This window comes from Euprymna scolopes, chromosome 8 (genome assembly GCF_053919585.1).
Source record: "Euprymna scolopes isolate OS-2025 chromosome 8, ASM5391958v1, whole genome shotgun sequence".
Lineage (NCBI taxonomy): Eukaryota > Metazoa > Mollusca > Cephalopoda > Sepiida > Sepiolidae > Euprymna > Euprymna scolopes.
This window is the reverse complement of record NC_136489.1, coordinates 67,553,808-67,579,434: the sequence shown is the minus strand read 5'-3', so window position 1 is coordinate 67,579,434 and position 25,627 is coordinate 67,553,808. Positions and strand designations below refer to the sequence as shown.

Below are 25,627 nucleotides of genomic sequence, written 5' to 3'. Positions count from 1 at the left end.
GTTTTTGCATTCTTGGGATTATCTAAACTACTATTATCATATTGGTTGTTTTTTTACACAACGTTTCAGCCGATGTAACCTTCGACATTCTTAGGTGTATTTTTCCCAGCTTGAGTATCTCTATACCGAATTTCAAACGGAATCCTTTTATTTAGTTTGTAGGAGTGGATTGTTCTTGTTCCGTGAGCAGCAAACACGAAGGATAAACATGTTGATGGCATCGAATAGCTGAAAATTCTTTACTACAAATTAAGAATCAAGAAAATCATATAAATTAAGACTTTTTAAAAAGCAAACAAACTGTTACATCTCCTCCAAAAAGGCACTATGCCATTTTGTCTTAAGGGGCTACTATTTGGGACTAAATTTATAGGGATATTATGTAGGGAGTTAGCATATATTGCCGTTGGTCATTTGAGTAATGTATGAACTGATATTCCCAAATTACGTAAATTTGATGAATTTTAATATTGATTTTGTAATGAACGTGCATAGATATAAAAATGTTAACCATGATTCATATTTTTTAAGCGGAGACTGCCAATTTGTAATATACGGATTCTTCAGATCACTGATGCGTCACATAAATGATCGTATTCTGGGGGTTGAAGTTTCAATTCTCAATACAGGCGATAAAAATGAGTGCTCTCGGCCCATGATTGACAGTAAAGAAAGCAATCTAAACCAGTAGATTAAATAAAAGATTCGCTTCGAAATTCTGTTTGGATTCCCGAGTTCGACAAGTTGGACCAAAAGAAAATCGGTTATATTGCGCAAAATGTTAGGGGAATAACACCCAAGAATGGTACAGTAGTCCGAATAATCTGAGTAATATAAAAATGTCCATGTCACGTTCTACACGACTCTAATCGAATCTCTACAAAATCTTATGAATATTCCGCGGTTCAATTGCTATTCTTTACAAGAATTAGTGAAAATAGGCTGTGTAATTTGGATATATATATATATATATATATATATATATATATATATATATATATATATATATATATATATATATTAGTGTTGGGACGATTAATCGGAATCGGAAAAATTGGAAGATTTGGGAGTATCGGAATCGGAATCCGAAAAATTGGTGCCTATTTTCCGATTCCAAAACGATTCTTTTAATTGTCTTTTTTTTGATTTTGTTTAAACCAAAATCTTCCATTGCTGGTAATAATGACAAAATAATAAATATTTATTGATTTTAAATTACCAGCAAAGTTAAAATCGATAGATCATCCTTCACAAGTGTATTTTGACGTTCAGGAAAATACCTGCATATTTAACATGTTTTTTTTTTAACGAAAATCGGGGAAAATTACAATTCTATAGTTAAATAATTAAATATTTATAAAGAATCGGAATCGAAATCGGTAATTGTATCGGAATCGGGAATTTAGCATGCAATCGATAATTGTATCGTCCCATCACTAATATATATATATATATATATATATATATATATATATAGTCATCCACATACAGTAATGTTTCTCTGCTTCGCAGCTCATCAGTGCGGCTAGACAAGCAACTACCTCAAGCCATGTGTGTGTGTGTGTGTGTGTGTGTGTGTGTGTACACCCAAACAAAAATAAAACATTTACAGAGGTGGAAATACATTTTTCCTTTCAGCTATATCCTTATTTTATAGTAGGTGCTCGACTGAGTTTCAATCTATAGCCCTTTCATCGATGTTAAACTTTCACAACAAATACGTGTCCAGCTACAACAGCTGCCAACAATTTCTCTCACTCTCTATTTGTGCCTAAAACTAAACGAAAATTCCATGAATAGAATTTCTTTCCTAGAACTGTCCATCTACGAAAGACAAAATCGTGAGTCTGCTTCCCAACTGACTATTACATGGTCGTTTTCAAGTATAATATAAACAAGTTGTTACTGAGCCGCTCCCTTATATAACTGAGTTCCACCATTACTGATCATCATCGTGTTGTCTCATCGTTTATCTACATTAATTAACCCTTTAGGATAAAAGACCTGCGATTCTTGATAAATGGTGACCCCTGAAAAATAAATAAATAAAATGAATAAAATATGAAATCTGAAACAAACCCTTATTGCTTCTGCTGGAGTTGGCCCTTGGCATTTATAATTCTCATGATAAAGTTGGAGATACTGTGTCTTGAGCCAATGGTTTCTTTTATCCGTCTGGTTCTTTATTTTATTGTTAGCCTTGACAAGACATTGTAGGCCTTCATACCAAATCCTCGTCACCCTGTCGGGAGCCATGAAATGTATCACTTTGTTTTCGGTAATGTTATAACCATAAACGATTGCCAGGGAGTGTTTCTCCGGAATGTAATTCTCCAGACCGTAACGCTTACCGATGCCAGCGAAATCAGAGATGTCAGCACCGAGAAAAACGTCCTTGACAATGTTTATGTCGATAAAACCTTCCTCCAATGCTTCGAGAGCATCGTCGTCCGTGTTATAGCGCATAGAAATCATGTTGGACACGGCTAGATCAAAATCGGCCTTGAGAACATAATCTGACGGTGAGGGACTACCTCTTAGGGCGCTCCATGGCGCTTTCTGCCAAGTTAGAGTTCGATTGTCGCTCTCTAGCTTGAGGCATACCACCATGGAACGATTCGTATCTACTTCACAGCGCACCACGGTACATCCGTGGTGCATGCACTGCAGATAGTGCAGACTCATACCAGAAAACTTAGGCGTGATGAGAGTCACCTCGTGTTCGTTGCTGACCGGTCGAATCGGCCGGTACGAATCTAAGTCAAGATCGTAATCACTGACGCTGCCGTCGGAGTCCTCGTCTAGGATGTTGTTGGCACTGGTGTTGGCATTAATGCTCGTGTCCTGCTGTCGTTCACTGGAAGTCGTGGTTGTGGTGGTAGTTGGAGTCGTCGGGACCGTGGCGATAACTGATGCGGTCAAGGCCGCAGTGCTGGCGGCGACGCTGGTCGCCTCGAGCAGGTTAGCACTTTTGCCGGCGCTGACTACGCTAATGGTGCTTGGGTAGAAGGTGGCATTTAGAACGCCCCCGCCTCCTCCACCTCCTCCGCCGCCCCCTCCACCAGGCCCGGCACCGGGTCCAGATCCTACAGTTGCTGCCAGATGATTGCTGCAGCTAAATTCGATGGTGTCATCCGCATCTTCGTCCTCCTCCTCTATGGAGACACTTTTCGCCATTGGCACCGTCATTTCACTCGTACTGAAAAAGACACAAATAAATAAATAAATAAATAAATAAATAATAATGAGAACAACGGAAAGAAAAATAGCATACGGTGTCGTGTATTGACAAGTAAACATATTTTTATATTCATGTATGTAGTTAGCGACACGGACTAATGGCTTAGGTGTTCAAAGTTCGAATCATGTTTGTTCCAGAAAATCATTTTAAATTAAAAGGGTTGGCAACCTTCACGTGGTCTCTCTCATAAATACCTTATGTCTTTCCTGAAAGAAGTTTTACTAATAAAAATATCGGGAAAACCAATGCCAACAATAGCATCTTTGGATTCATAAAATATGATAAGGATATATAAAACGAACCGGTAATGCCTGGTGTGATCTTAGTCATGGCCGGGCTGCCGGATTCCTAATAAAGAAAAAGATTACGATGGAAATTAAATTCACTAGCCGCATGTATATTCCGATCATAGGAAGATACCATACAGCACCCAACATTGCACAATGGTCATCCATCTGGTATTGGCCAAGTTCCACCACGTCGCTGAACGTCGGTGATCTAATGAGAACCTGTATGTCAACGCGATTATGCCATATATATATATATATATATATATATATATATATATATATATATATATAAATATATATATATATACACACACATATATATATACATATATATAGATATGTGTGTGTATTTTTAGCGATTAAAACCATTCACAAATCATGTTCCAAATAAACCGTATATACAAAGGCGTTAAAGTTTTCACAGCTGTTTCGAGGCAATGTTTATTTAAGTAATAGCTTTCAAAATGTCTCATTGTCTCCCAGCAGGAATTCTAAGAAAATCCAACAACAATGTCCAAAAAGTTTAGGTTCCTCCCAAAACAAATGAAAATATTGTCAAACAATATGCATGGTTAAATTAATATTATATTACATTGTTCTTAAATCCAAAAGAGAGGATTAAGAAATAAACGATTTTAACAGTTTGCAAGTTATAAAACTAAATTACACACTCAATAATGTATATATATATATATTTTTTTCTTTATATTTATTTACTGGTAAATTTTTTCTTTTTCTTTTATATGTATGTGTGTATGTGCGTACTTATATGTGTATGTATTTAAGACTAACGTGGCAACTTCTCGTTGGCTATACCTTCTCCTCCTTCCTGTGCATCACTTTCACTACACTGATGAAGATCCGAAGGATCAGTCGAAAATATGTACTTGTAAAAAAGTTTTTTAATTCCTTTTCATAATATTATTGTGTATTCCTGCACATCACTAAATAGAAAACGAATAAAGAAAAGTTATAAACTTTTATACTTTCTGTATTTTAAAATACATTTTAAACACACACACACACACACACACACTATATATATATATATATATATATATATATATATATATATATATATATATATATATAGTTTAGATACAAAAGTCATGTAAAACCTCTACTGAGTACTTCGGTTTATTGTCTGATTTCGCACTATCAAACCATACTATTAATGATATTAAATCCTGTAACATACAAGTTTAAATTCAATACCCCAACTAATAAGAAAAGACATACACTCACAAAATAAACACACACACACACACACACACACACACACATACACACACACAAATGATATTAGGTATGTTCCTTAAAACACTACAAAAATCCAAATTAACAGTATTTACTTTTTGAAGAAAGTTAACATTAGCAATCGGAAAATTAACACGACAACTGACAAAAAAACCCCAAAAAACACAAAAACAAAAAACAAAAACAAAACAAAACAAACAAGCAAAAAACAACAAAAAACAACAAAAACATATATAAATATTGCATCACCGTCTTGACTGAATAAGAGTGAAAATTCTTTCGAAAAATTCCACATTATTTAAAACTATAAAATGAAAATATGTTTGAATATTATTGATTCATTTCCAAATGTTTGATCAAAGACCAGAAAGCAGGATACTAACAAGAACTTATGTTATAAACGTTTCTGAATTTTTGAGATGTGAATTGATTTTTCAAATAATTTGGATTCTTCAAACTGCTGCTGTGATCATGAGTGTCATTTTCACAACGTTTAGGGTCGATGTAACCTCCAACCTTCTTCAAGTTTATTTTCTCGAACTTCGGAATATTCCTATCGAACTCGAAAATCTTTTGATCTCGGGAATCTGCACAGAATTTCGAACGGGACCCTTTATATAATCCAGGAAGTAGCGTGTCCTCGTTCCGTCAACCACAACTGCGTACAAGTCATAAATAAATCGCAATTGTATTTGTAGTGTCGAAGATATTGAAGACTAAACTAAAGAATAGTGTTGATTCCCGAATTTGAGAAGATACATTTGAAAAAGGTCGGAGGTTACATCGACCAAAACGTTGTGCAAATAATACTTAAGATGAGAACAGTAACCTATATAATCTAAATTTTATGAATCATGTTATAAATTTCTATATTTTATTACTTACGTATTGTTCGTGGCCGGATATAACTTGTAGTTGTTTGTGAAGTCCTAATTATTCAAGCTACTTAGCTTAACATTCACAAACAACATGTATTGGAACAAATACATTGAGGGTATTGCCAAGACTGCAGAAAAGAGTGTGAACCTTTTTCTATCGTGCTATAAATTACTTACACCAGAGAGTATTCTAAACTTTTACAAAACCACAGTTTTCCTATGCATGGACTGTTATTGCCGCACCGGGACAAGTGCATCTACAACTAATCTCTTAATCTTTAACAGGGTCCAAAAAGAGTTTCAGATGTAAAGAGAGTAGAAAGTGGATCTTGAGTTTACTTCCGGAATATGCGTAATTCTCGCTTTCCTTAATTTGTCCTTTAGTCCTCACATTCCAGAACCGATGTTTCTAACAAAGAAGGAAGAATTGCTGTTTTCTGGATCAGAATCTATTCAATTTAACACTCATCGTTAGAAAGTGTTTGACATTGAAGTACTATTTTTAGCTCTTTACATTAAGTGGCTTAATGCATTGTCTGAAGAGATTTCCATAAAAAAGATTCCACACAATAATCCAACCTCTAACTCCTGTCCCATCACCGTAATGTTGCATACCTGATCTTGTTATCAAGTAATTTAATGGAATATGCTTGGATAAACTCATAGCACTTGGCCCTTTCGGTGTACATACTCCAGACTAACCCGACAATAATAAAACCTCACCCCACAACTGTTGAGGTCCTTAGACACTGAAAAAACTTCTACTCTAAAAGTTTCTTCCCTCAAACTACTAAACTTTAGAATTTCCTGTTTTCCTGGTTGTACTACCCTGCAGAAGTTTAAATGTAATATGAACAAACATCCCACTGCTCAATTTCCCCGATTAGACACGATCCCAAATAGTAGCTCCTTACGTTCTAAATGGCAATATGCCTTGGGATGAAAAATAATTTAAAAAAACGTGTTGTGAGTGATATGTTAAGTTGGACTGTGAACGTTAGCGATAAAACAACGTTCCGCTTGATATAAATTTTTTCTCCTTTTTTTCAATATTGGATGCACGCTAGGCAGCAATGGATACCCACATTAAAATTAAATAAAATTTCTGGTGGTCGTCTATGACCATGTATGTATCAGCCGAGTCAAACCGTCTTATATAATCCTTTAATAATAGCTATGAATGTCGTGCTCTTCCTGGGTAAATATGATGAAAAATTAAATCCACTTTATGTCATTTCCACTCCTCTTTGGGAGACGGCCAATAGGGTTTACTGCAATTATATATTTTTATACAAAAAAAACATAGATCCATTTCCCTGTGGCTCTGTAATCCTCATATATTTTTGAGCATCCCTATTTCCCATGACCGTACATTCGTACGCTTCTTCTCATTAAATCACATATCGCTACTGTTAAGGTGAACCTGTGGCCAAACCATATAAATTATACTTAAGCAGCCGTATGCGTTTAGAAAATCTTTAAATTCATATGTATTGTTTTACTAAAACAGAGTTAATCAACGTTTGTTTTCCTAAGTTTTTTCCTATATGATTTAATGACACAAAATATATTGCAAAGAAGTTGGGCTCTCTCTACCGTGTTAGAAAAGTACTCACACAAAGGAGAATCCTACATCTCTACAAAGCTAGAATTCGCCGATGCATGGAGTATTGTTGCCGCATCTGGACTGGTGCATCTACAACTATTCTCTCACTCCTAGACAGGATCCAAAAAAGAATTTTAAATCTAATATGTCGCACACTGTCGTCTAAGCTCAAACATCAGCCCCATCACCGCAATGTTGCCTCCCTATGCCTGATTTACAAGTACTTTAATGAAATATGCTCTGTTGTAATCACAACACTTGTGCCCTTTCGACGTATATACCACCGAATAACCAGAAAAGCAGCCCAGTCCCAGTAATGAAGTCATTAGATATCGAAAGGCCTTCTTATATTCTTATATCGAACTGCTAGACACTGGAATTCCTCCCTGTATCCTGCCTTCCTGAATGTACTAATCCGCAGAAATTTAAATGTAATGTGAACAGATATCACACTGCTCAACTCACCAGTCTCCTGTTAGACACGATCCCAAAAGTAACCCCTTTTGTTCCAAATGGCAATATTGCTTTGGGGGGGGGGGCGTGAAAAAGAGTAAAAAATACATTTTAAAATATTCCTTGTATGAGTCATAGTTAAAAAAAAAATTATTATTTGTAATTAATTGGGCAATTCATTAATCTCTTAACTATTTCTATACTTCTTTCGATTCAACTCACTGTATGTTGATTTAACTACTCTCTTGTGGTTTGTAATTTCTCTCTGATCAGTTAAAGAAAGAGTGACTCTATCGTTTCAACTAATTTGTATTGTGTGTTTGTAGATACCGCAAACGCAAATTAGACAGCAAAATAATAAATTTCTTCACGTTTCTGATTTTTTTCAAATGAAGGATTATAATTCGTATTATTTGAATTATTACGACTACTGTTCTCATCTTGAGTGTCATTTTCGCAAGGTTTCGGCCGCTGCAATCTCTGACCTTCTTCAAATGTATCTTGGATCTGTGGCGTAACGAATAAAGTACTCGGTAACATTAAAAAATAAAAGGTTCCCTTCTAAATTCAGTGCAGATTCCAGAATTCGACAGAAAGATTCCCGAGTTCGATAAGATATGCATAAAGAAGTTTAAAATAAGAACAGTAGTCCGCATGAGCCAAACAATACGAAATTTCTTTACTTCTATAATATCCATAAAGACGATATAGAAATAAAGAGAAGAAGGTGCTAATGCAGAGAGTGATTCGCACTATTTTTTTAAATCGTATTTCCACGTTTAATTAAAGTTTTATGATATGTTTTTTTATTCAATTGTAAGGTTAAAGTACAGAATAGGTACAAAACACCCTCCCCTCCCCATGTTGAGAATGGCTTTTTAAATAATAACGTTATTATTTCAGCACGGATCACTCTCTGCATGAGTACCAAGAAGTATTATCTTTGGTTAAGTATATATAACAAACCTGATGTCACAAGGAACAGAGGTGAACATAATAGCTATGTTCATAGATGTATATGAACAGTTTCTAATACTTACGTATTTTGTATGTTTTCCGGTTCTGTTTTGTTCAAATTGGAAATACAACTTTGCGCCTTTTGTAGAGCGGCGTGGTGATGAAAAAGGCAAATATCGTTCATGACTATGTGAGCTTCCTTCAGTTTCTGTAAATTCATAAGGCCCCCGACACCAATCCTTGTCATGAACCGATCCTCGCCATTGTAGTCAGAGATAAACTAAAATGAAAGACGAAAACATTACACGTAAATGTTTAAACAATTATTATAATACATAATTAGGTGCGGACATATATTTATATTATGGAGCACATGTACACAAGTGTAGCACTGCATGTTTAGTAGGTGCAAAGACGACAGACCTGCAATGGGAAAATATTTAGCCAAAAATTGGTTGGTATCTTTGAAGTAATAATGTCTTCTTGGATACGAGGTTCCGTACTTTGATTGTTAATTAATACTGTGAGCTTCTGATTTTGGCTCAGCAACCACTACTCTTATGAATCTATCAGAGAGAAAGATTTTATAATTGTGAAGACATTTTCAGCTATACCGTACCTGGAAATCTTGTAGAGTAAACCTTTATGCCATACCTTATAAAAGCTTTTGATATGTCAAGAGCAATTGTCTTAGAAAGGAAACCTTCGTCGAGAGATTCGCTAATACCTATGAGATATAACCGTTCGCACATCTGCCAGTAAAAGGGAAACCAGATTGCATGTCACTGAAGAGGTTATTTTTGCTGAGGTGGTTGACTACTTCTCTATTTAACACAGATTCCAGCAACTTACTCATGACGCACAGGAGACTTATTGGTCTATACTGAGAAGAAGGTAACCGATAGACTGAATTTTTAAATACGGGATATACTGATGAGGTTTAAGTACTAATGATTTTAACTAACCCACTGTTACAAATGCCTCATCCATCCTAATCAAAATAAACGAAAAGAAAAGATGACTTTTTCACTTCAAAGATAATTTATAAATATTTATTAATTTATAAATATTTATTTCTTTATTCGGACTACTATTCTTTATATTGAACAATGGTATTTCGAATAGAACTTTTTTTTTTTTAAAGTATTTAAGAATTTATTTTGTTTGGATTAGGATTAACAGTTTGTATTATTATTATGATCCGCGGTAATAATAAGTAATAATCTCTTTAAGCGACAGTCTTTTGGAGGCTGCAGGTTCAATCATCAGTAGGGCAATACTAAGAATACAATTACGATACCTACTCCGCCATAGCAGACAACACGAAAGCAAGCTACCCTCATTGATTAAATAAAGAGTCTGTCCAGGCAGATTCTCGAGTTCTACATGCAGATTCCCGAGTTTGACAAGACGCTCCCGAAAATAATCAAAAGTTACATCAGCAGAAACGTTGTGAGAAATACATTCAAAATGAGAATAGTAGTCCGAATAATCTTAGTAATAAACTTTTTAAATAACACACGTTGGTAGATTGTTCTCATTCTCTCAGACTTGATCAGACAATTGTTATTCTTTGTTATCACGTCTTTTATGAATTGAACTTTCAACCGACCATTTCTTAGAAAGTAAAAGACAATGAACAGTCTGATAATCCATGACCAAATGTTTCATAGCTAAAGTGCAGAGCAACCGTTTCCGAGTACTGAATCATGTTTACGTAAAGCCATAACTTTTCAAGATGGGTAATCATTGATTTCTGAGAGACGTTGGCTTGTCTCAAATAAATTTGCGATTATTATCGATTTCCGACCAGCTTTTTATGAAGAAAAGATCAATAAATACTGCAATGGGAAAGTGGGTAAAATGTCCCACATTTGCTCAGCATATTTGAAAGTATGCTTTGAATGCAAGCCAAAACAAGATTCAGCATCATCAATTTCTATAAATAAATGGAATATTGTTTGGAAAGTAATAAAAAGGTCAGTTGTCTCGAAAGATAAACTGATTTTACAACACTTATCTCTACTATATATAAAAGTCATTTTGCGTGTGTGTATGTATGAATTCGTTCACGATGTTTTCAGAAACAGCTATTAAAAAATTCTCACAATGTACATTATTTGTCTAAGAGTGCTCTTAGAGAAGTTTTGTATCGGAATAAATCCAATAAAAATCGATAATCGGAAAGACCTGATTAAAGAACGAACAGTCCGATTTTTACCAAAGTTAAAACTCTTTTACAGTATACCATGTGCATTTGAGAAGCTTTATCACCGCATAAGCAGAATGGCTCGGCGTATAAAATCAATAGAAGGTTCTTTAATAAGACAGAGGCGCGTTTGAAATTGATGCTTCTGTTTATAACACAATTGAACTATGATACTTGACTTTTGCAATTTAAACTTTAATTCAAGCCATTATATGAAAATAAATTCATAAAGTCAACAGTTGGTTCTCTAAAGTGCAATGTAAACTGTAATGTATTAATGTATTGAGGATTGTCACTGCGAGGAGACATGTGAAGCTTCCTCTCGATGCATCGAGATGAGTCTCCGACTAGAGCTATCAATCGACCAATCAATCAATCGGTTTGATTACAAAATGGGGAATTGCACTTGTTTTCGATGACAATAATAATACCAGGAGTGTGGAACATTCGTCGATCCCCATTAAATCAAGGGTTAGGACTGGTCTCCCTTCTTATATATATATATATATATATATATATATATATATATATATATATATATATATATATATATATATATGTGTGTGTATATATATATATATATATATATATATATATGTGTGTGTGTGAAAATGTATACAAATTGATACGAAAAGTATAAAGTTTATAACCTTTCTTTATTCGTTTTGTATTGGTGACGTGCAGGAATACAAAATGTTATTATGAAAAAAAAAACCTCAACTTTTTCACAATAACATATTTTCGACCGATCCTTCGGTCTTCCTCAGTGTAATGAAAATGATGGACATACACAATGGAAGAAAAGGAAGGAAGAGGAAAAGGGAGAAAGTATAGTTAATGAGAAAGTGCCACGTCAGTCTTAAATACATATACATATAAGTAAGCAAAAATACACATACACACAATACATATATACATATAAAAGAACAATTAAAAATTAAACAGTAAATAAAGATAAAGAAACGCGCATTTAACTTTCTAATATTTTAAATTCCAACGGCATATTTATCCCAAGAGAGAACAAAAATTCAAAGGATATAAGACGTTATGAGGAGACGCTGTAAAAACATTTGTAAGTCAACGGCTATTTTTTGGTTCAAAAAAAGGAACGAAAACGTCGCTTCCAACTACAACTGTATTTTAAAACAGATACGAAAAACTCTTTTTTGTTATTTTGTACATTTATATGCACATGCATATACGTACACAAACATATACATATATGTACATATATATACATACATATATACATACACACCTGTATATACACCCATACATATACACATACATAAGCGTGTACGCATATACGTACACGTATACACACCTATAGATACAAAAACCTACAGAGATACATAAGCATATGTAGGGAGAGAGAGTAGAGAGAAAGAGAGAGGAAGAGAAAGGGAGAGAAAGAGGGAGAGAGAGGGGAACGGGAGAAGAGATATAGGTGTGCGGAAAATACATATATATATACTACTTAGAGAAAATATATGTGTTTTGAAAACACTCACACACCCACACACATATATATATGACCACAAAAGTACATTCAACAATAAAAAAAAACACCGTATAAAAACAACACTAGCGAATAAATACTGGGAACTCAAAGAAAGCGGACATTCCTCGGTAGTCGAATGGAAAATAATAAGACAAGCTATCACGTGTAGGCATCTAGACGACCCATGTAGATTATGCCTTCATGAAAAATTTGCTATCTTGTGCTTTAAAGAACCCCAACATCTATTAAACTGTAGAAGAGAAATAGCAAATAACTGTGTTCACAAAATAAAATTTACTCTAGGATAGCGATACAAAATAGTTTTAAAACTAACAAAAGCACTAGAAAATAAACAAATAAATAAATTAAATAAACATGAATATACATAAACGACCACACATATATGTATGTATATATATATATATATATGTATATATATGTGCATATATGTATGTACACATATATATATTTATATATAAACTAAAACAAACAAACAAAAACACTAACCTAGTTTTAAAACAGATCCTTTGTCCGATAAAATGCATGCCCATTGGCTGATAGGAAAGGGCGCGGTGGATACTAGAAAGCTGATTGGCTAACTAAATTCTCAATAGAAGAAGACCATATAAAAACGATAAACAACCACAGAATTCGCGCATAAGCCTGAGGTATCCTAGAGTGGATGAAACGCCGAATATTCAGTGTAGCTTAATCGCCTTATATATTTTATAAATTACTAACTAGCTCTACCTACGTATTGAGCACTTTTGAAGTAAATACTTAAAGTTTACGCATAAATCTATACTTTCGTATATTAATTTTATGTGAATAAATGAAGTAGTTATATATATATATATATATATATATATATATATATATATATATATATACCCACATAAAGACAATATATATATGCGTACATATGCACACCCATACACATACATAAACCTATATATAGAGAATATGAAGAAGGTAAAATCTTAGAGAAAATATGGAGGTTTGGGAAAGAAAGTTTGCTAGAGAGGAAATATAAAAGGTTTCTCGACCCACCGTGCATATTAGTCCAAGAAAGAAAAATGTCTATGGTTAATCTGAGTTTTTATAGAACTGATAGTCATTAAGTAATCCCAGACTTTTGTTAATGCCTAAAGTGTTGAGTTTTAGAATGAGTTTTTTTTTTTCATATTTTCGTCTCTGATTTTGCGTATCGAAATTGGATGGTATGAGGATGTATCTAATGGTGTCTATTGTGTGGTTTGGTAAATTGTATTGTATAGCTACTGGATTTGTCTTTAATGGTGTGTTTATGGTTCTTAAAGCGTAGGCAGAATTCCAGGCCGGTTTCCCCCACGTAACTGCTCTTTGTGCATTCGGCGCAGTATAATAAATATACTACATGTGAGCCATTGCAGTTGAGAGGAGAAGGTTGGGTTAGATGTTGGTGCCTGGAGGGATGAATGTGCTGTTGGTGTTGATATGTTCACAAATTAGACATTTAGGCCTGTTGCATGCTTTTTTTTCCTTGAGATGCGGGGGTGCGATATATTTGAGTGGATGTTAGCAAAGAATGTAGGTTAGAGAACTGTCGTTTTGCACCAATGGGGGTATTATATACTGTGTTGAGTCTGGAGTCATGGTGTAGTTACTTGAACATTCGTTTTATGGGGTTGTGCAGATGATTAGTATCCGTGTGACTGTTTTGTTCTTTTTGTACGTTAGTAGATTATGTCTGCTAATGTGCGATGCTCTGTTGATGGCTTGTTTTATTATTTTGAGTGGATAGTTACGGTGGAGAAAGTGTATAGTGATGTGGTGATATAATTATTGGAAATGTTAACCAGAACGTCTGAAAAAGGGATGTGTGTGGTGGAGTATTCAATCCTTAATTATATGCGTTATGACTATTGTTGATGTGTTGATAGAAGTCCATCAGTGTGTCTTCGCCGAGTGATCAAATGACAAAGATGGCATCTATGTATCTGTAATAGTTCAATGGTTTGAGGTGGTATGTGTGTATGTATTTTTGTGTGAATGTGTGCATGAAGATATTGCCATAGCTGGGAGCCTTCTACTTGTAAAAAGTATTGGTTATTGAATGTAAAGTTGTTATGTGTTAAAATGAACACTATAATGTTGCATATGTCTCTGGTGTTGGTGTCTTGTAAGTTCCGGGTGTGTAAAAATATTCGTCTATCTCTCTACATAAAATATCTGTGTATTATGGAAATCAATATATTCAGAGAAAAATAAGCAAATTAGTTTCGATAAGGGTTACATTTTTTGAAGAAGCTAAAAACACGATTATAATTTTCCTTTAATTCCATCTTAGAGAACTAGGGGCAATTATAGGTTAGGTCCAGTAAATTTATATAGTTATGAAAATGATAATGTGTGTTGGGGGGACAATTCTCAACCCATATACTCAACGATTTTTTAATATACAGACTTGAAATTTGGTATATAGGGTATTCAGACATGTGAGCAACGTTTTAATTGGGTTTCATCCAGAAAAAGTGATGCTAAAGGATAAGAATTAAAAAAGTTACGTAGGGAGTCATTGGATGTTTATATGTTTTGTCAAGTGTTTCACAAATGCGCATGCGGTAATCGTTCACATGACAGATTACTTATATTAAGAATAAGTAAGTTTGAAAACACTTTTAAAGAACGTGTCAAGCTGGCCTAATGGCTATAGTACTTTACTCACTGTCTTTAGATTTTGTGTTTTGATCTCAGCTCCAGTATTTTTTATTTACAAGAAGTGAACTGTTTAGAACCCCCCCCAAACACAATACTCACATGCACATGTCTCCGTTTCTAAGCATTTTTTACTTAATTTTCCACGTTACGTTTAAAACTAATAATTTAATACCTATTTCTATTAATAATAAATAAGAAATTTGCATAAATTAAAATATAATATTTATGTGTATTTTACGACCAGGCAACGCCAGGAAACCTCCAAGAAACTGAAATATATTGAAACGTAATTGTATTCGTTTTTAAAAACATTTATTTCACATGATAAATTTACAATCAAACAAAAACTATCTCAGTAAAGAATATATAAACATCTTTAAACATATATTTTATTGTTATTTACATTTTTTAACTAATTAAATAAATTCCTGTATATATATATATATATATATATATATATATATATATATATATATATACTAGCAGGCCATCCGGCGTTACCTGGTCGTAAAATACGCTTAAATTTGATATTTAATTTATGCAGATTTCGTATTTATTATTACAGCGCCAATCCTCTATTGATTATTATATTGTACCCATTATATAGTAATGATTTCAGGATTAAAAACAAATGACTCGTGTGCCATCAGCTAGAATTAAAACTATTTCATTTGACGCTCCAGCCTTAGTCGTTACCGTTTGAGCTACCGACATGGATAAGAAAACGTTATAATTAGCGACTTGAACGCATAAATATATATTTGCGCAGAAATAACAGGTTTAATCGAATTACTCCTGCTAAGTTCATTTTTTTTTCAATTCTGACCCCTGAGCGACTACTTTTACACAAAATAAAATCGAATCTGTTCCACAGTTCTAAATCTTCTTAATATCAAGTATCACCTCTGTAGACTTAAAACTGGGAGAGGAATTTTTGCTTTCTCTCTCTCTCTCTCTCTCTCTCTCTCTCTCTCTCTCTCTCTCTATATATATATATATATATATATATACTCGTATTATAAAATAATATGTAGTGTATATATTGATTGTTTCAGAGCGCACTACAGTAGAACATAATATTAGTATAAAACATACTTATGGCAAGTGAGCTATGTATAAATGTTTATGGTTTATTCTTGAAGGAAATCATCGGTCTAAATCTATATATGTGTATATATGCTTATCTCTCTCCCCTCTCCCTCTCTCTCTCTCTCTCTCTCTCTCTCTCTCTATATATATATATATATATATATATATATATATATATATATAATTATAAAGTAATGCATATGTATAAGCTGATGTATAATATCATATACATATACATAACTTATATGTATATACAGTTATTTTAATAACTAGCAGGGTGGGGTGCCCGGATTTCCTGGCCAATAATAATGCTTAAATATATTCAAATTCATGCAAATTTTATATTTATTATTACAGAGCCAATTCTCTATTGAATATTATATTGTACCTAATATTTAGTAGTGATTTCGAAAGTTAAAAAAATAACTGGGTGCCATTAGTTAGAATCGAAACCAAAACATTTAAAGTCCAGTTGCGTCTCCTACCGATATAGCTATCGAAAGATAGGTACGAACATCTTAATAATAAACGACTTAAAGACATAAATTTAATTCGGTCATGCGCAGAAAGAAGTAAAATATGTCTGCAAATTGACATGAAGATTTTGCATTTCAACTTGCCGATATATATTTCTGTACGTGTTAAACAAAAGTTTTACTCGTTACAAGCCATCCTTGATATAAGATTAATATTTCGTGTTAATTTCAATGTTATGTAACCAGTAGTTTAAGAGTTTATCGGTTTTTATTTGAGAAAATTCATAGAATTTAAGGATTAAGCTTTATTACTATACAATGACTATGGATAAAATTCAATGTCTAAGTTTATTTGTAATTATTTTGTTTTGCTACCAACCTCAATTAAAATAACATGTGATTAAAAGTTTTGCAATATAATAATTACGAGAAAACTTCTCAACCAATGATTGCGATGACTAATGCTTCGCTATATGAAAGCGTTTTGTTCAAGCTCCTTGATTTAACGTTCATAGGTAACATGAATTGGAATAAATACATCGAGGACATTGCCAAGACTACTGCGAAAAGATGGCCTTTCTCTGACGTGCTAGAAAGTTACTCACGCCCGAGAGTATCTTGTACCTTTCCAAAGCCACCATTCGCCCATGCATGGAATATGGTTGCCACATCTAAGCTGGTGCATTTTCTACTACTCTCTTACTTCTAAACAGGGTTCAGAAAAACGTCATCAACCTCATAGATCCGGCACTGTCAGCCAACCTCTATCGCATCGACAACATTTTGCTTCCCTGTGCCTAGTTTACACGTATTTCAATAGAAAGTACTTCGACGGACTCCCTGCATTCGTACTCCCATTCGACGTAAATACCATCGACTAACCTACAAAAAGCAAAATCCCACCCCTATACTGTAAAGATCCATAGATGGCAGAAAGCTTTCTACTCAAATAGTTCATTCCCTTGACCTACTAGACTTTAGAATTACCTCCCGGGTCTCTGTTTCCTTGATTGTACTGATATGCAGAAGCTCAAGAGGTATTTGAATAGACATCTTCTTGCTCAACTGCCTACATTTGAATGCTAGTCACCGGGATTTTCTTCTATGGTTTCAGGCACGGCGTCAGAATCAATCGTTCTAGACCCCCTAACTTCGAAGCGAAATTCAACTTTTCCCGCTAAATATATTTTTGATTACTTCGAAGACGCTATGGATAAGTTCGAATTGGACTATGTGGGCTAAGAACAAAGTGTAGTTTCTTTTCTGATACTACGCTTAATCTTTTCAGTCATTGGCCAGTGAAAGATTAATCCTTCTAAACAAAAGAAAGCTTTCATTTAACACGATTCCATCCATATTTAAACCCCACCTTGTGTTTACCCCTGTCTTCATGGGGAGGCAAGTAAATAGGAACTATATCGACGTTCATCTGAGCGGCTTTTAATTGCAGACGGAGCTAAGCAATAGCCAAAGTTTCAGCGTAGCAACGATAAATTTTAATGTTTTTAAATTACATCTTTATCGGTATTTTTTTTATTTATCCTAAATAATGAAAAGGGAGGCGATCTTACCTCTCTCATGCTTAGATGCTTCCCCTTCTAACACCGGGTATCTTCCGCGACTTAAGTCGTCAGGTAACAAATGAGTCGCTAACTAGCATCTATGCAGATATTGGAAAACTTTTTATTTCACCCTTGAAATTTGTAGGAATCGGCGTATTTTATTTAGTTATATATGACATATATTCCTATACGTCGTTAAAATAGAAGAACCAGACAGTTGAAATTGATAGTGCAATATCTTTCAGTTGAATATAATTGTTACTCAGTCGCATGCAATTGCATTCATGCAAAGCAAACAAAGTAAAGCATAACCAATAACGAATACATTTATAGTAGAACAATGTTAGGCGTTTGATCAATTCTAACAACGTTAAATTCTATCTATACATAATATTGGAGATGTCCTTTTCTCTTCCTTGCAACCTCTATCTCACAGAAGAAATGTTGCGAGTTTGTCTCTGATGTATCGTTATTTTCATGGAAAGTGTTCGACTGAGCTTCAATCTATGGTCCCCCCTCGCCAAACTTTCACAAGAAACACTCGTCTAGCTGTAAACACTATCAATAATTCCCCCCACTCTTTATCTGTGCCTAAACCTAAACGTAGATTCCATGAACAAAGCTTCTTTCTTAGAACTGCACGCCTGTGGAATTGTCTTCCGTTTTCCTGCTTTCCGGCTGACTACAATATGGTTGTCTTCAAGTCTAACGTAAATAAGTTCTTGATGAGCCGTTCCATATAAGTTATCAAATTTACCAAATTTTCATTACTAATGATTACTATATTGTCCAATTTCTACTGTACACTCTTTAACCCTTATCATTGAGTGGCCTCTTGGCCTTGATAATGTGGTGATGCCTATGTAAAAAAAAAAAAAAATCCATAAACACTTCAGGATGCGTCTAAAAAGGATATATACAAGATCTACAAGAATTGACATGTGTGTGTGTGAGCGTGCGTGTGTAAATAAAACAAAGGGAATGGCATTGGTTTCTGTGAAGGTCTATAAATTCCAACTGAAGATTTGCACATCTATAATAGAAGCAACTAAAGCCTTTCTACAATCTTCATCCATCCGAAACTAACTAACTATATGTCACAAATTATTTGGAGAATCGTATACCCATTTTAAGAAGCTGACACCGCCCGATTTCAATCAAAGATATAATTCATTGTTAATTCATAGATGTCGCTACGGTAAAAAATTGACATTACTATTGGTGTTAGCCTAAAATAAGAAAACTATGCGAAAGACAGTTATTTCTATCGCATTCAAGACAAGAGAGTTACCATTCCTTAGAGTAAAAGGTCGGCCATGACAGTTTAGGAGATAAACAAAAAAGCTTCCCATCACTGACATTATCAACTGGCGGTTTTTACATTACTATTTAATCTGTAAATTGATTTAATAAATCTTTTAAGTTAATCATGTTCAGTTTGATATTAAACTGATTATATATATATATATATATATATATATATATATATATATAGAGAGAGAGAGAGAATCTATTATTAAGTATTTTTAAAAGCTCATATTAATTTCGTCTCGTCTAGCTTTTAAACAAATTCTCAGTTCCCAACATGCGCTCAGACTTCCATTTCTCTCTTTTTTTTCTACGCGTTTTCATACGTGTCACATTTAAACCGTTAGACTTTTGACAACATATTTTCTATTTTCGTCTTTGTCAAAGCCACCTAAAATATAACGTATGTAAACGGACGTTAAAACGTTCATTGTTCGTATTTCCTTGTTCCCACCTTCTGCTTCAGCACAAATCCGGGTGAAGATATGCGCTCTGAATCAATTTTGAACTGTAACTTCTCTGTGATTGGATCGCGATGTGGAGTGTCACCTCCAGCGAACAGACCAGTGGAACAAAACAGAGCAAATAGGACAAAAAATGACGTCGAAAATCCATAGCAACGTAAAAAAAAAAAAAAAAAAAAAAAAAAAAACCCAAACAAACAAAAAAAACAATAAGTTGATTACAAACGGGGCGGAGATTTTCAACTTTGAGAATTGAGATTTAGAACGGATTAACTGTGCTAATCTTTCTTTTGAAAGATCTAGCAGAATATTCCAGAGCGAGATTAACGCTAGCGAAAAGGAGTGTGAGTGACATCTGTCGAACAAAAGTCTTATTAGTATGAGTTAAAAGTTTGATAAGATCATATTATATGCTGTATTTTAACTTAACACTGATCAAAATATAATAATAATAATAATAATAATAATAAGAAGAAGAAGAAGAAGAAGAAGAAGAAGAACAAAAATTGCAAAAAAAAACCCAGAACATTTGAAAAACAATGAAAGACAATTCTACAAAAATACGAACGAAGGAAAAACAAAAACAGAACGACCAAACTCGACAGAAACAAAACTCTATTGCGTAAGATATGGGAAGAACGAAAGGAACATAACAGAAATGCTGAATGGCTGAAAGACATTAAAGAAGAGTTACAACAAATCGAAGAAAGAACAGTGAATGAAATCAGCAAGGAAATCATAAAGAAACCCATAGGAAAAATGGCAAACTGGAAAACACCAGAACACGACAGGATACATGTATACTGGTTCCAAAAATTCACAACACTACACGAAAGACTAGCCCAGAACATGAGAAGATGTAAACAGGAAACAAATGTACCCGATTGGATAACCAAAGGCAGAATCGCATCGATACAGAAGGAGATAGAGAAAGGAATCGCCCCCAGCAACTATGGGCCTATCAGGTGCTTACCCCTGAAAGTATCCTGTACCTCTATAAGGCCACCATTCGCCCATGTACGGAGTACCGTTGTCACATTTGGGCTGGTGCATCTGCTACCTGTCTCTCATTCCTAGACAGGGTTCAAAAAAGAGTCGCCAACCTAATAGGTCCTGAACTGTCATCTAGGCTTCAGCCTCTGTCCCATCGACGAAATGTTCTACAAGTACTTTAATGGTGAATGCTCTCACGAACTACAAGCACTTGTACCACCCCTCGACGTAAATACCCCCTGACAAACCCGATAAGCAACTAAATCCCACCCCTTTACGGTAGAGATTCATAGGTGTAAGAAGGCCTTCTACTCCAATAGGATTTCCCCAGAATCGCTAGACTTTGGAACTCCCTTCCGGGATTCTGCTTTCCCAGCTGTACTGACTTGCAGAAGTTCAAGTGTAATGTGGACAGACATCTTACTACTCATCTCTCATCATAATACCCCTGCAACTTATGTCCCCAATAGTAGCCACCTATTTCAAAGTGGCACTGTACCTTGTTTGGGGTGAAAATTGATTAAAAAGAAATGTAGAACGTACTAACAGTACAACTGAGAGAACAAATCTACCACTCCCTGAATAACAGTGGACTTCTCCCCGAGGAACAGAAAGGATGTCAGAAAGGAAAGAGAGAAACACATGACCTGCTATACATAGATCAAAAGATCCTAAAGGAGGTAAAAAGGAGAAAGAATCTAGCCATGGCATGGATAGACTACAAAAAGGCGTACGACAGGATCCCCCAAACATAATAGAATGCTTAAAAATGTGTAAAATAGCAATCAGGATCATCAACGTGATAGAAAATGCAATTAGAACATGGGGACTGGAACTGACAGCTGATGGACAACACATAACAAAAATTACCATACAAAGAGGCATCTTTCAAGGAGATTCACTATCACCATTGCTGTTAATCATAGCCATGATGCCCCTGAACAATATACTGAAAAAGTGTCAAGCTGGATACAAGTTCTCTAATACAGAGGGAAAATGGACCACCTGATGTACATGGACGACCTGAAACTTTTTGCAAGAAACGAAAAGGAACTAGAGAAACTAATAAACACTATAATGATCTTCAGCCAGGATATCCAAATGGAGTTTGGTATAGAAAAGTGCGCAGTACTAGTTATAAGTAAGGTAAAACTGGAGATAACAAAAGGCATGGATTAACCCAACCAAACGGAAATTAGAGCCATAGGGGAACAAGACGCCTAAAAATACTTGGGATTTCTGGAAGCAGATATCATCAAAGCCACAGAAATGAAAGAGAGAATTAGAAAAGAATATCTCAGGAGAACAAGAAAACTTCTAGAAACTAAATTATATAGCAGAAATCTAATAAAAGGTATAAATACATGGGCAGTATTACTAGTAAGATACTCAGGACCATTCATAGAGTAGACAAAAGAAGACCAGGAAACTCATGACCATGCATAATGCACTGCACCCAAAGGACGATGTTGACCGACTCTACGTGAAAAGCAAAAGAAGGCGGGAGAGGACTAGTTTGCATAGAAAGATGTGTGCCTGACACAAAAAAGAATAAGAAAAATACATAACGCAAAACACGGAAAGGATAATCTTGGCAGCGAAAGACACTGAAAGAATGGACAAAACAGAAAACAGAGATATAAAAAAGGGGGAAAAATAAAAATGGGAAGAAAAGCAACTATATGGAAGATTCATTAGGATGACAAAAGATTAGAATAACGAAAACACCTGGACATGGATGCGAAAAGAACACCTAAGCCGATAAACTGAATCCCTTATAATCACAGCGCAAGATAACTCGATAAGAACGAACCACATAAAATCAAATATCGATAAAACACAAGAAAACAGTAAATGCAGACTCTGTGGCAAAGAGACGAAAAACAATAAACCATATAGTAAGTGAATGCAGCAAACTGGTCTAAAAGGAATACAAGAACAAGCCCGACCAAGTGGGAAAGGCAGTACACTGAGAACTATGCAAACAACTGTATATCGAACGCACAGAAAAATGGTACAAACATAAGCCGACAACAGTGCTTAAAAACGAGAATCACAAAATCCTACGCGACATTGATGTACCAACTGATAAACCCATCCAAGCAAGAAGACTGGATGTCGTAATAATTAACAAGAAACAAAAGTTCTGTCAAATCGTAGAGTTTGCTGTTCCAGCTGATCACAAGGTGAATATCAAAGAAAAGGAGAAGCGGATTAAATACACGGAGCTGGCCAGAATGCTGAAAGGGATATGGATGATGGAAAAAATAAGAATAATACCTATAATAAGAAGAGCACTAGGAAAAAATCCGCAAAAACATTGAAAAAAGAATAGGAGGGATTGGAATCAGAGGAATGACTGGAAAAGTACAACGAATAACGATAATGATAACAGCTGAAACATTAAGGAAAATTCTTGACTGTGGAGACTAACATGCATGAGCCACATACGCGGGTCAAACAAACTGCTATAGAGGCAAAACATGAAGCGCTACATGGAACTAAGAACCGTGAAGCGGCATATCTGTAAGTTCTCTAACACCACCCCATCCCCAAATAGTACATCATCTCCACCTCCAAAATGAGACTGAATAATCAAGGAGGAAGGAAAGACCGAGAAGAGAGCACTGACCAGACTCTCGCTAGACGTGGAAGAGAACTGGGGCCCTGGGGAGGCTTATTGCCACTCAAATTTCAATGAAGACCAATGGTCACTACTAGTGAGTAATCAATGGTAAGCGGCTGTTGCGATAATGCAAAGTCATTTGCAAATGTTATCGAGAGAGATGGAGAATACTGGAAACCTGGGGAAAATTGTTGTCACTAAGTTTCCAGGGAACACCACAGTTTTTATCAAGGAGAGATCTTTGATGACCACTGTGAAAGCTTCTTGTGAGCCGCCGCCGCCGCCGCCGCCGCCGCCGCCAACAACAACAACAACAACAACAACAACAATAATAATAGTAGTAATAAAAATAATAATAATAATAATAATAATAATAATAATAATAATAATAATAATAATAATAATAAATGACAACAATAATACTAAATAGCCAAAGAGTTAAAGAGGGTGGAAAGACCGAGATCAGAAAGAACTAACCAGACATCAACTGGAAGAGTACTGGAAATTTGGGGAGACTTGTCCTCCAGACATCGGTTGTTGTTAGTGAGCAATCTCTTATGATGACCTGTGTGAGAACTCTTAGTGACTGCTTCTTCTTTTTCTTCTTCTTCTACTACTACTACTACTACTACTACTACTACTACTACTGATGAGGATGAAGCAAAACACAAAATGCAAACATAATTTAAATCGTCGGAGAATTACATTGACGTCCACTTGAAAAGTACAGATAAGTGTTTTGCATATTCATTGACAGTAACAGCAATTTAAAATAAAGTGTGGAGATAGGAAAAACAGGCACATATTTTTTATTCTGGATGATTAATGGAGGATGAAACTAGGGTCAACTTTGTTTTACGGCATATCGTCGGGTTATTTAATGCTGAATCCAGCAACTTTGGGGAAAAATTATGCTGCAAGTTGCTCATGTTATATATTCGGTCGTCCGATGTGCTTTTCAGTCTATATAATTTCTAAATCAACTTTTGTCACTGTCTGCAATACATACACTGGTGCCATCAGCAAATATTTCCATCTCGGGCACAATTTCATCGGGAAGGTTGTTTATAAATATCAGAAGTAATAAAGGTCTAAGGATCTATCCTTGATGTAATGCTATTTGGATGTTAGGTCATAGACAAGTGAAATCCTTCCTTTAGCAAAAAAGATCGTATATTCATTCAGTATATATTCATTCAGTAATAACGTATGATTCAATTTTCACAAGACATTTATGTAAAACTTTGTGAAAGGCGTTCAGATATATTAAGGATTATTTGCTTTGACAATACTTAGGATATTCGCAGTTGAACGTTTTGGCTTAAATTTATACTGTCGGCCAGAAAGAAGTTTAACATTTACAAGGAGGTAAAGTATCGCTAGACCGGCTCACTATTCAAAGATTCTAATGAGGAGATTGTTGAGACTGAGAAGGAGGTTGTAAAGCGGGCCAGTTCTTTCATAAAAGATCGAACATTTGTACCTCTGAAGAAAATTTCCAGCTATTCGGAAAACAAGATTTGGCAAGACATTTGTTGTAGAGTTCAGAGAGACCAGAGGTTAGTTCAGCAGAACATTTTTTTTTATTAATATAGCAGTCATAAGATAAACCCACACTCCTTACGTCTAAGTTTTTTTTATCATATTCTGTACCTTGGAAAGGGTGAGGATCAGATCACCGAGAGTTGTCTGGGAAAATTTGAAAGGAATGGTTTGTGGGGTCTCATGTGGAGTTCAAGATGAACCGTTAAGCAAGCAGCTAACTTTTCTGAGTTACCGTGCAAACGGCATCAGGATGTTGGATAGTAAGGAATTGTTGTTGACCCGTTATTTAAATTTTCCAGGAATCGCGAGTTCATAATTTCTATGACTCAATGTGTTTTCTGCTCAGTTCGATATGATTTCTCTTGATTATCCTGCTATTTTACTCTTACAATGATTTTAGAGACTAAAAATATGTTCTTCTTTTTGTTTGACTTATGGCGTCTGAATCAGCGGAACGCTTGCTGTCCATGTG

General features: G+C 34.9%; 1 protein-coding gene across 1 annotated transcript in view; it reads right to left on the bottom strand.

The window, feature by feature from the left end:
- The window catches only part of LOC145283595 (uncharacterized), a 3,312,299-nt gene that overhangs the window by 162,424 nt on the left and 3,124,248 nt on the right, over positions 1–25,627 (bottom strand). Inside the window, exons 20-21 of the mRNA XM_080132527.1 lie at positions 8,766–8,962; positions 2,080–3,199 (exon numbers count right to left, since the gene is read on the bottom strand). Coding sequence (XP_079988653.1) covers positions 2,080–3,199; positions 8,766–8,962 — 1,317 coding nt within the window. The remainder of the gene's footprint in view (positions 1–2,079; positions 3,200–8,765; positions 8,963–25,627) is intronic.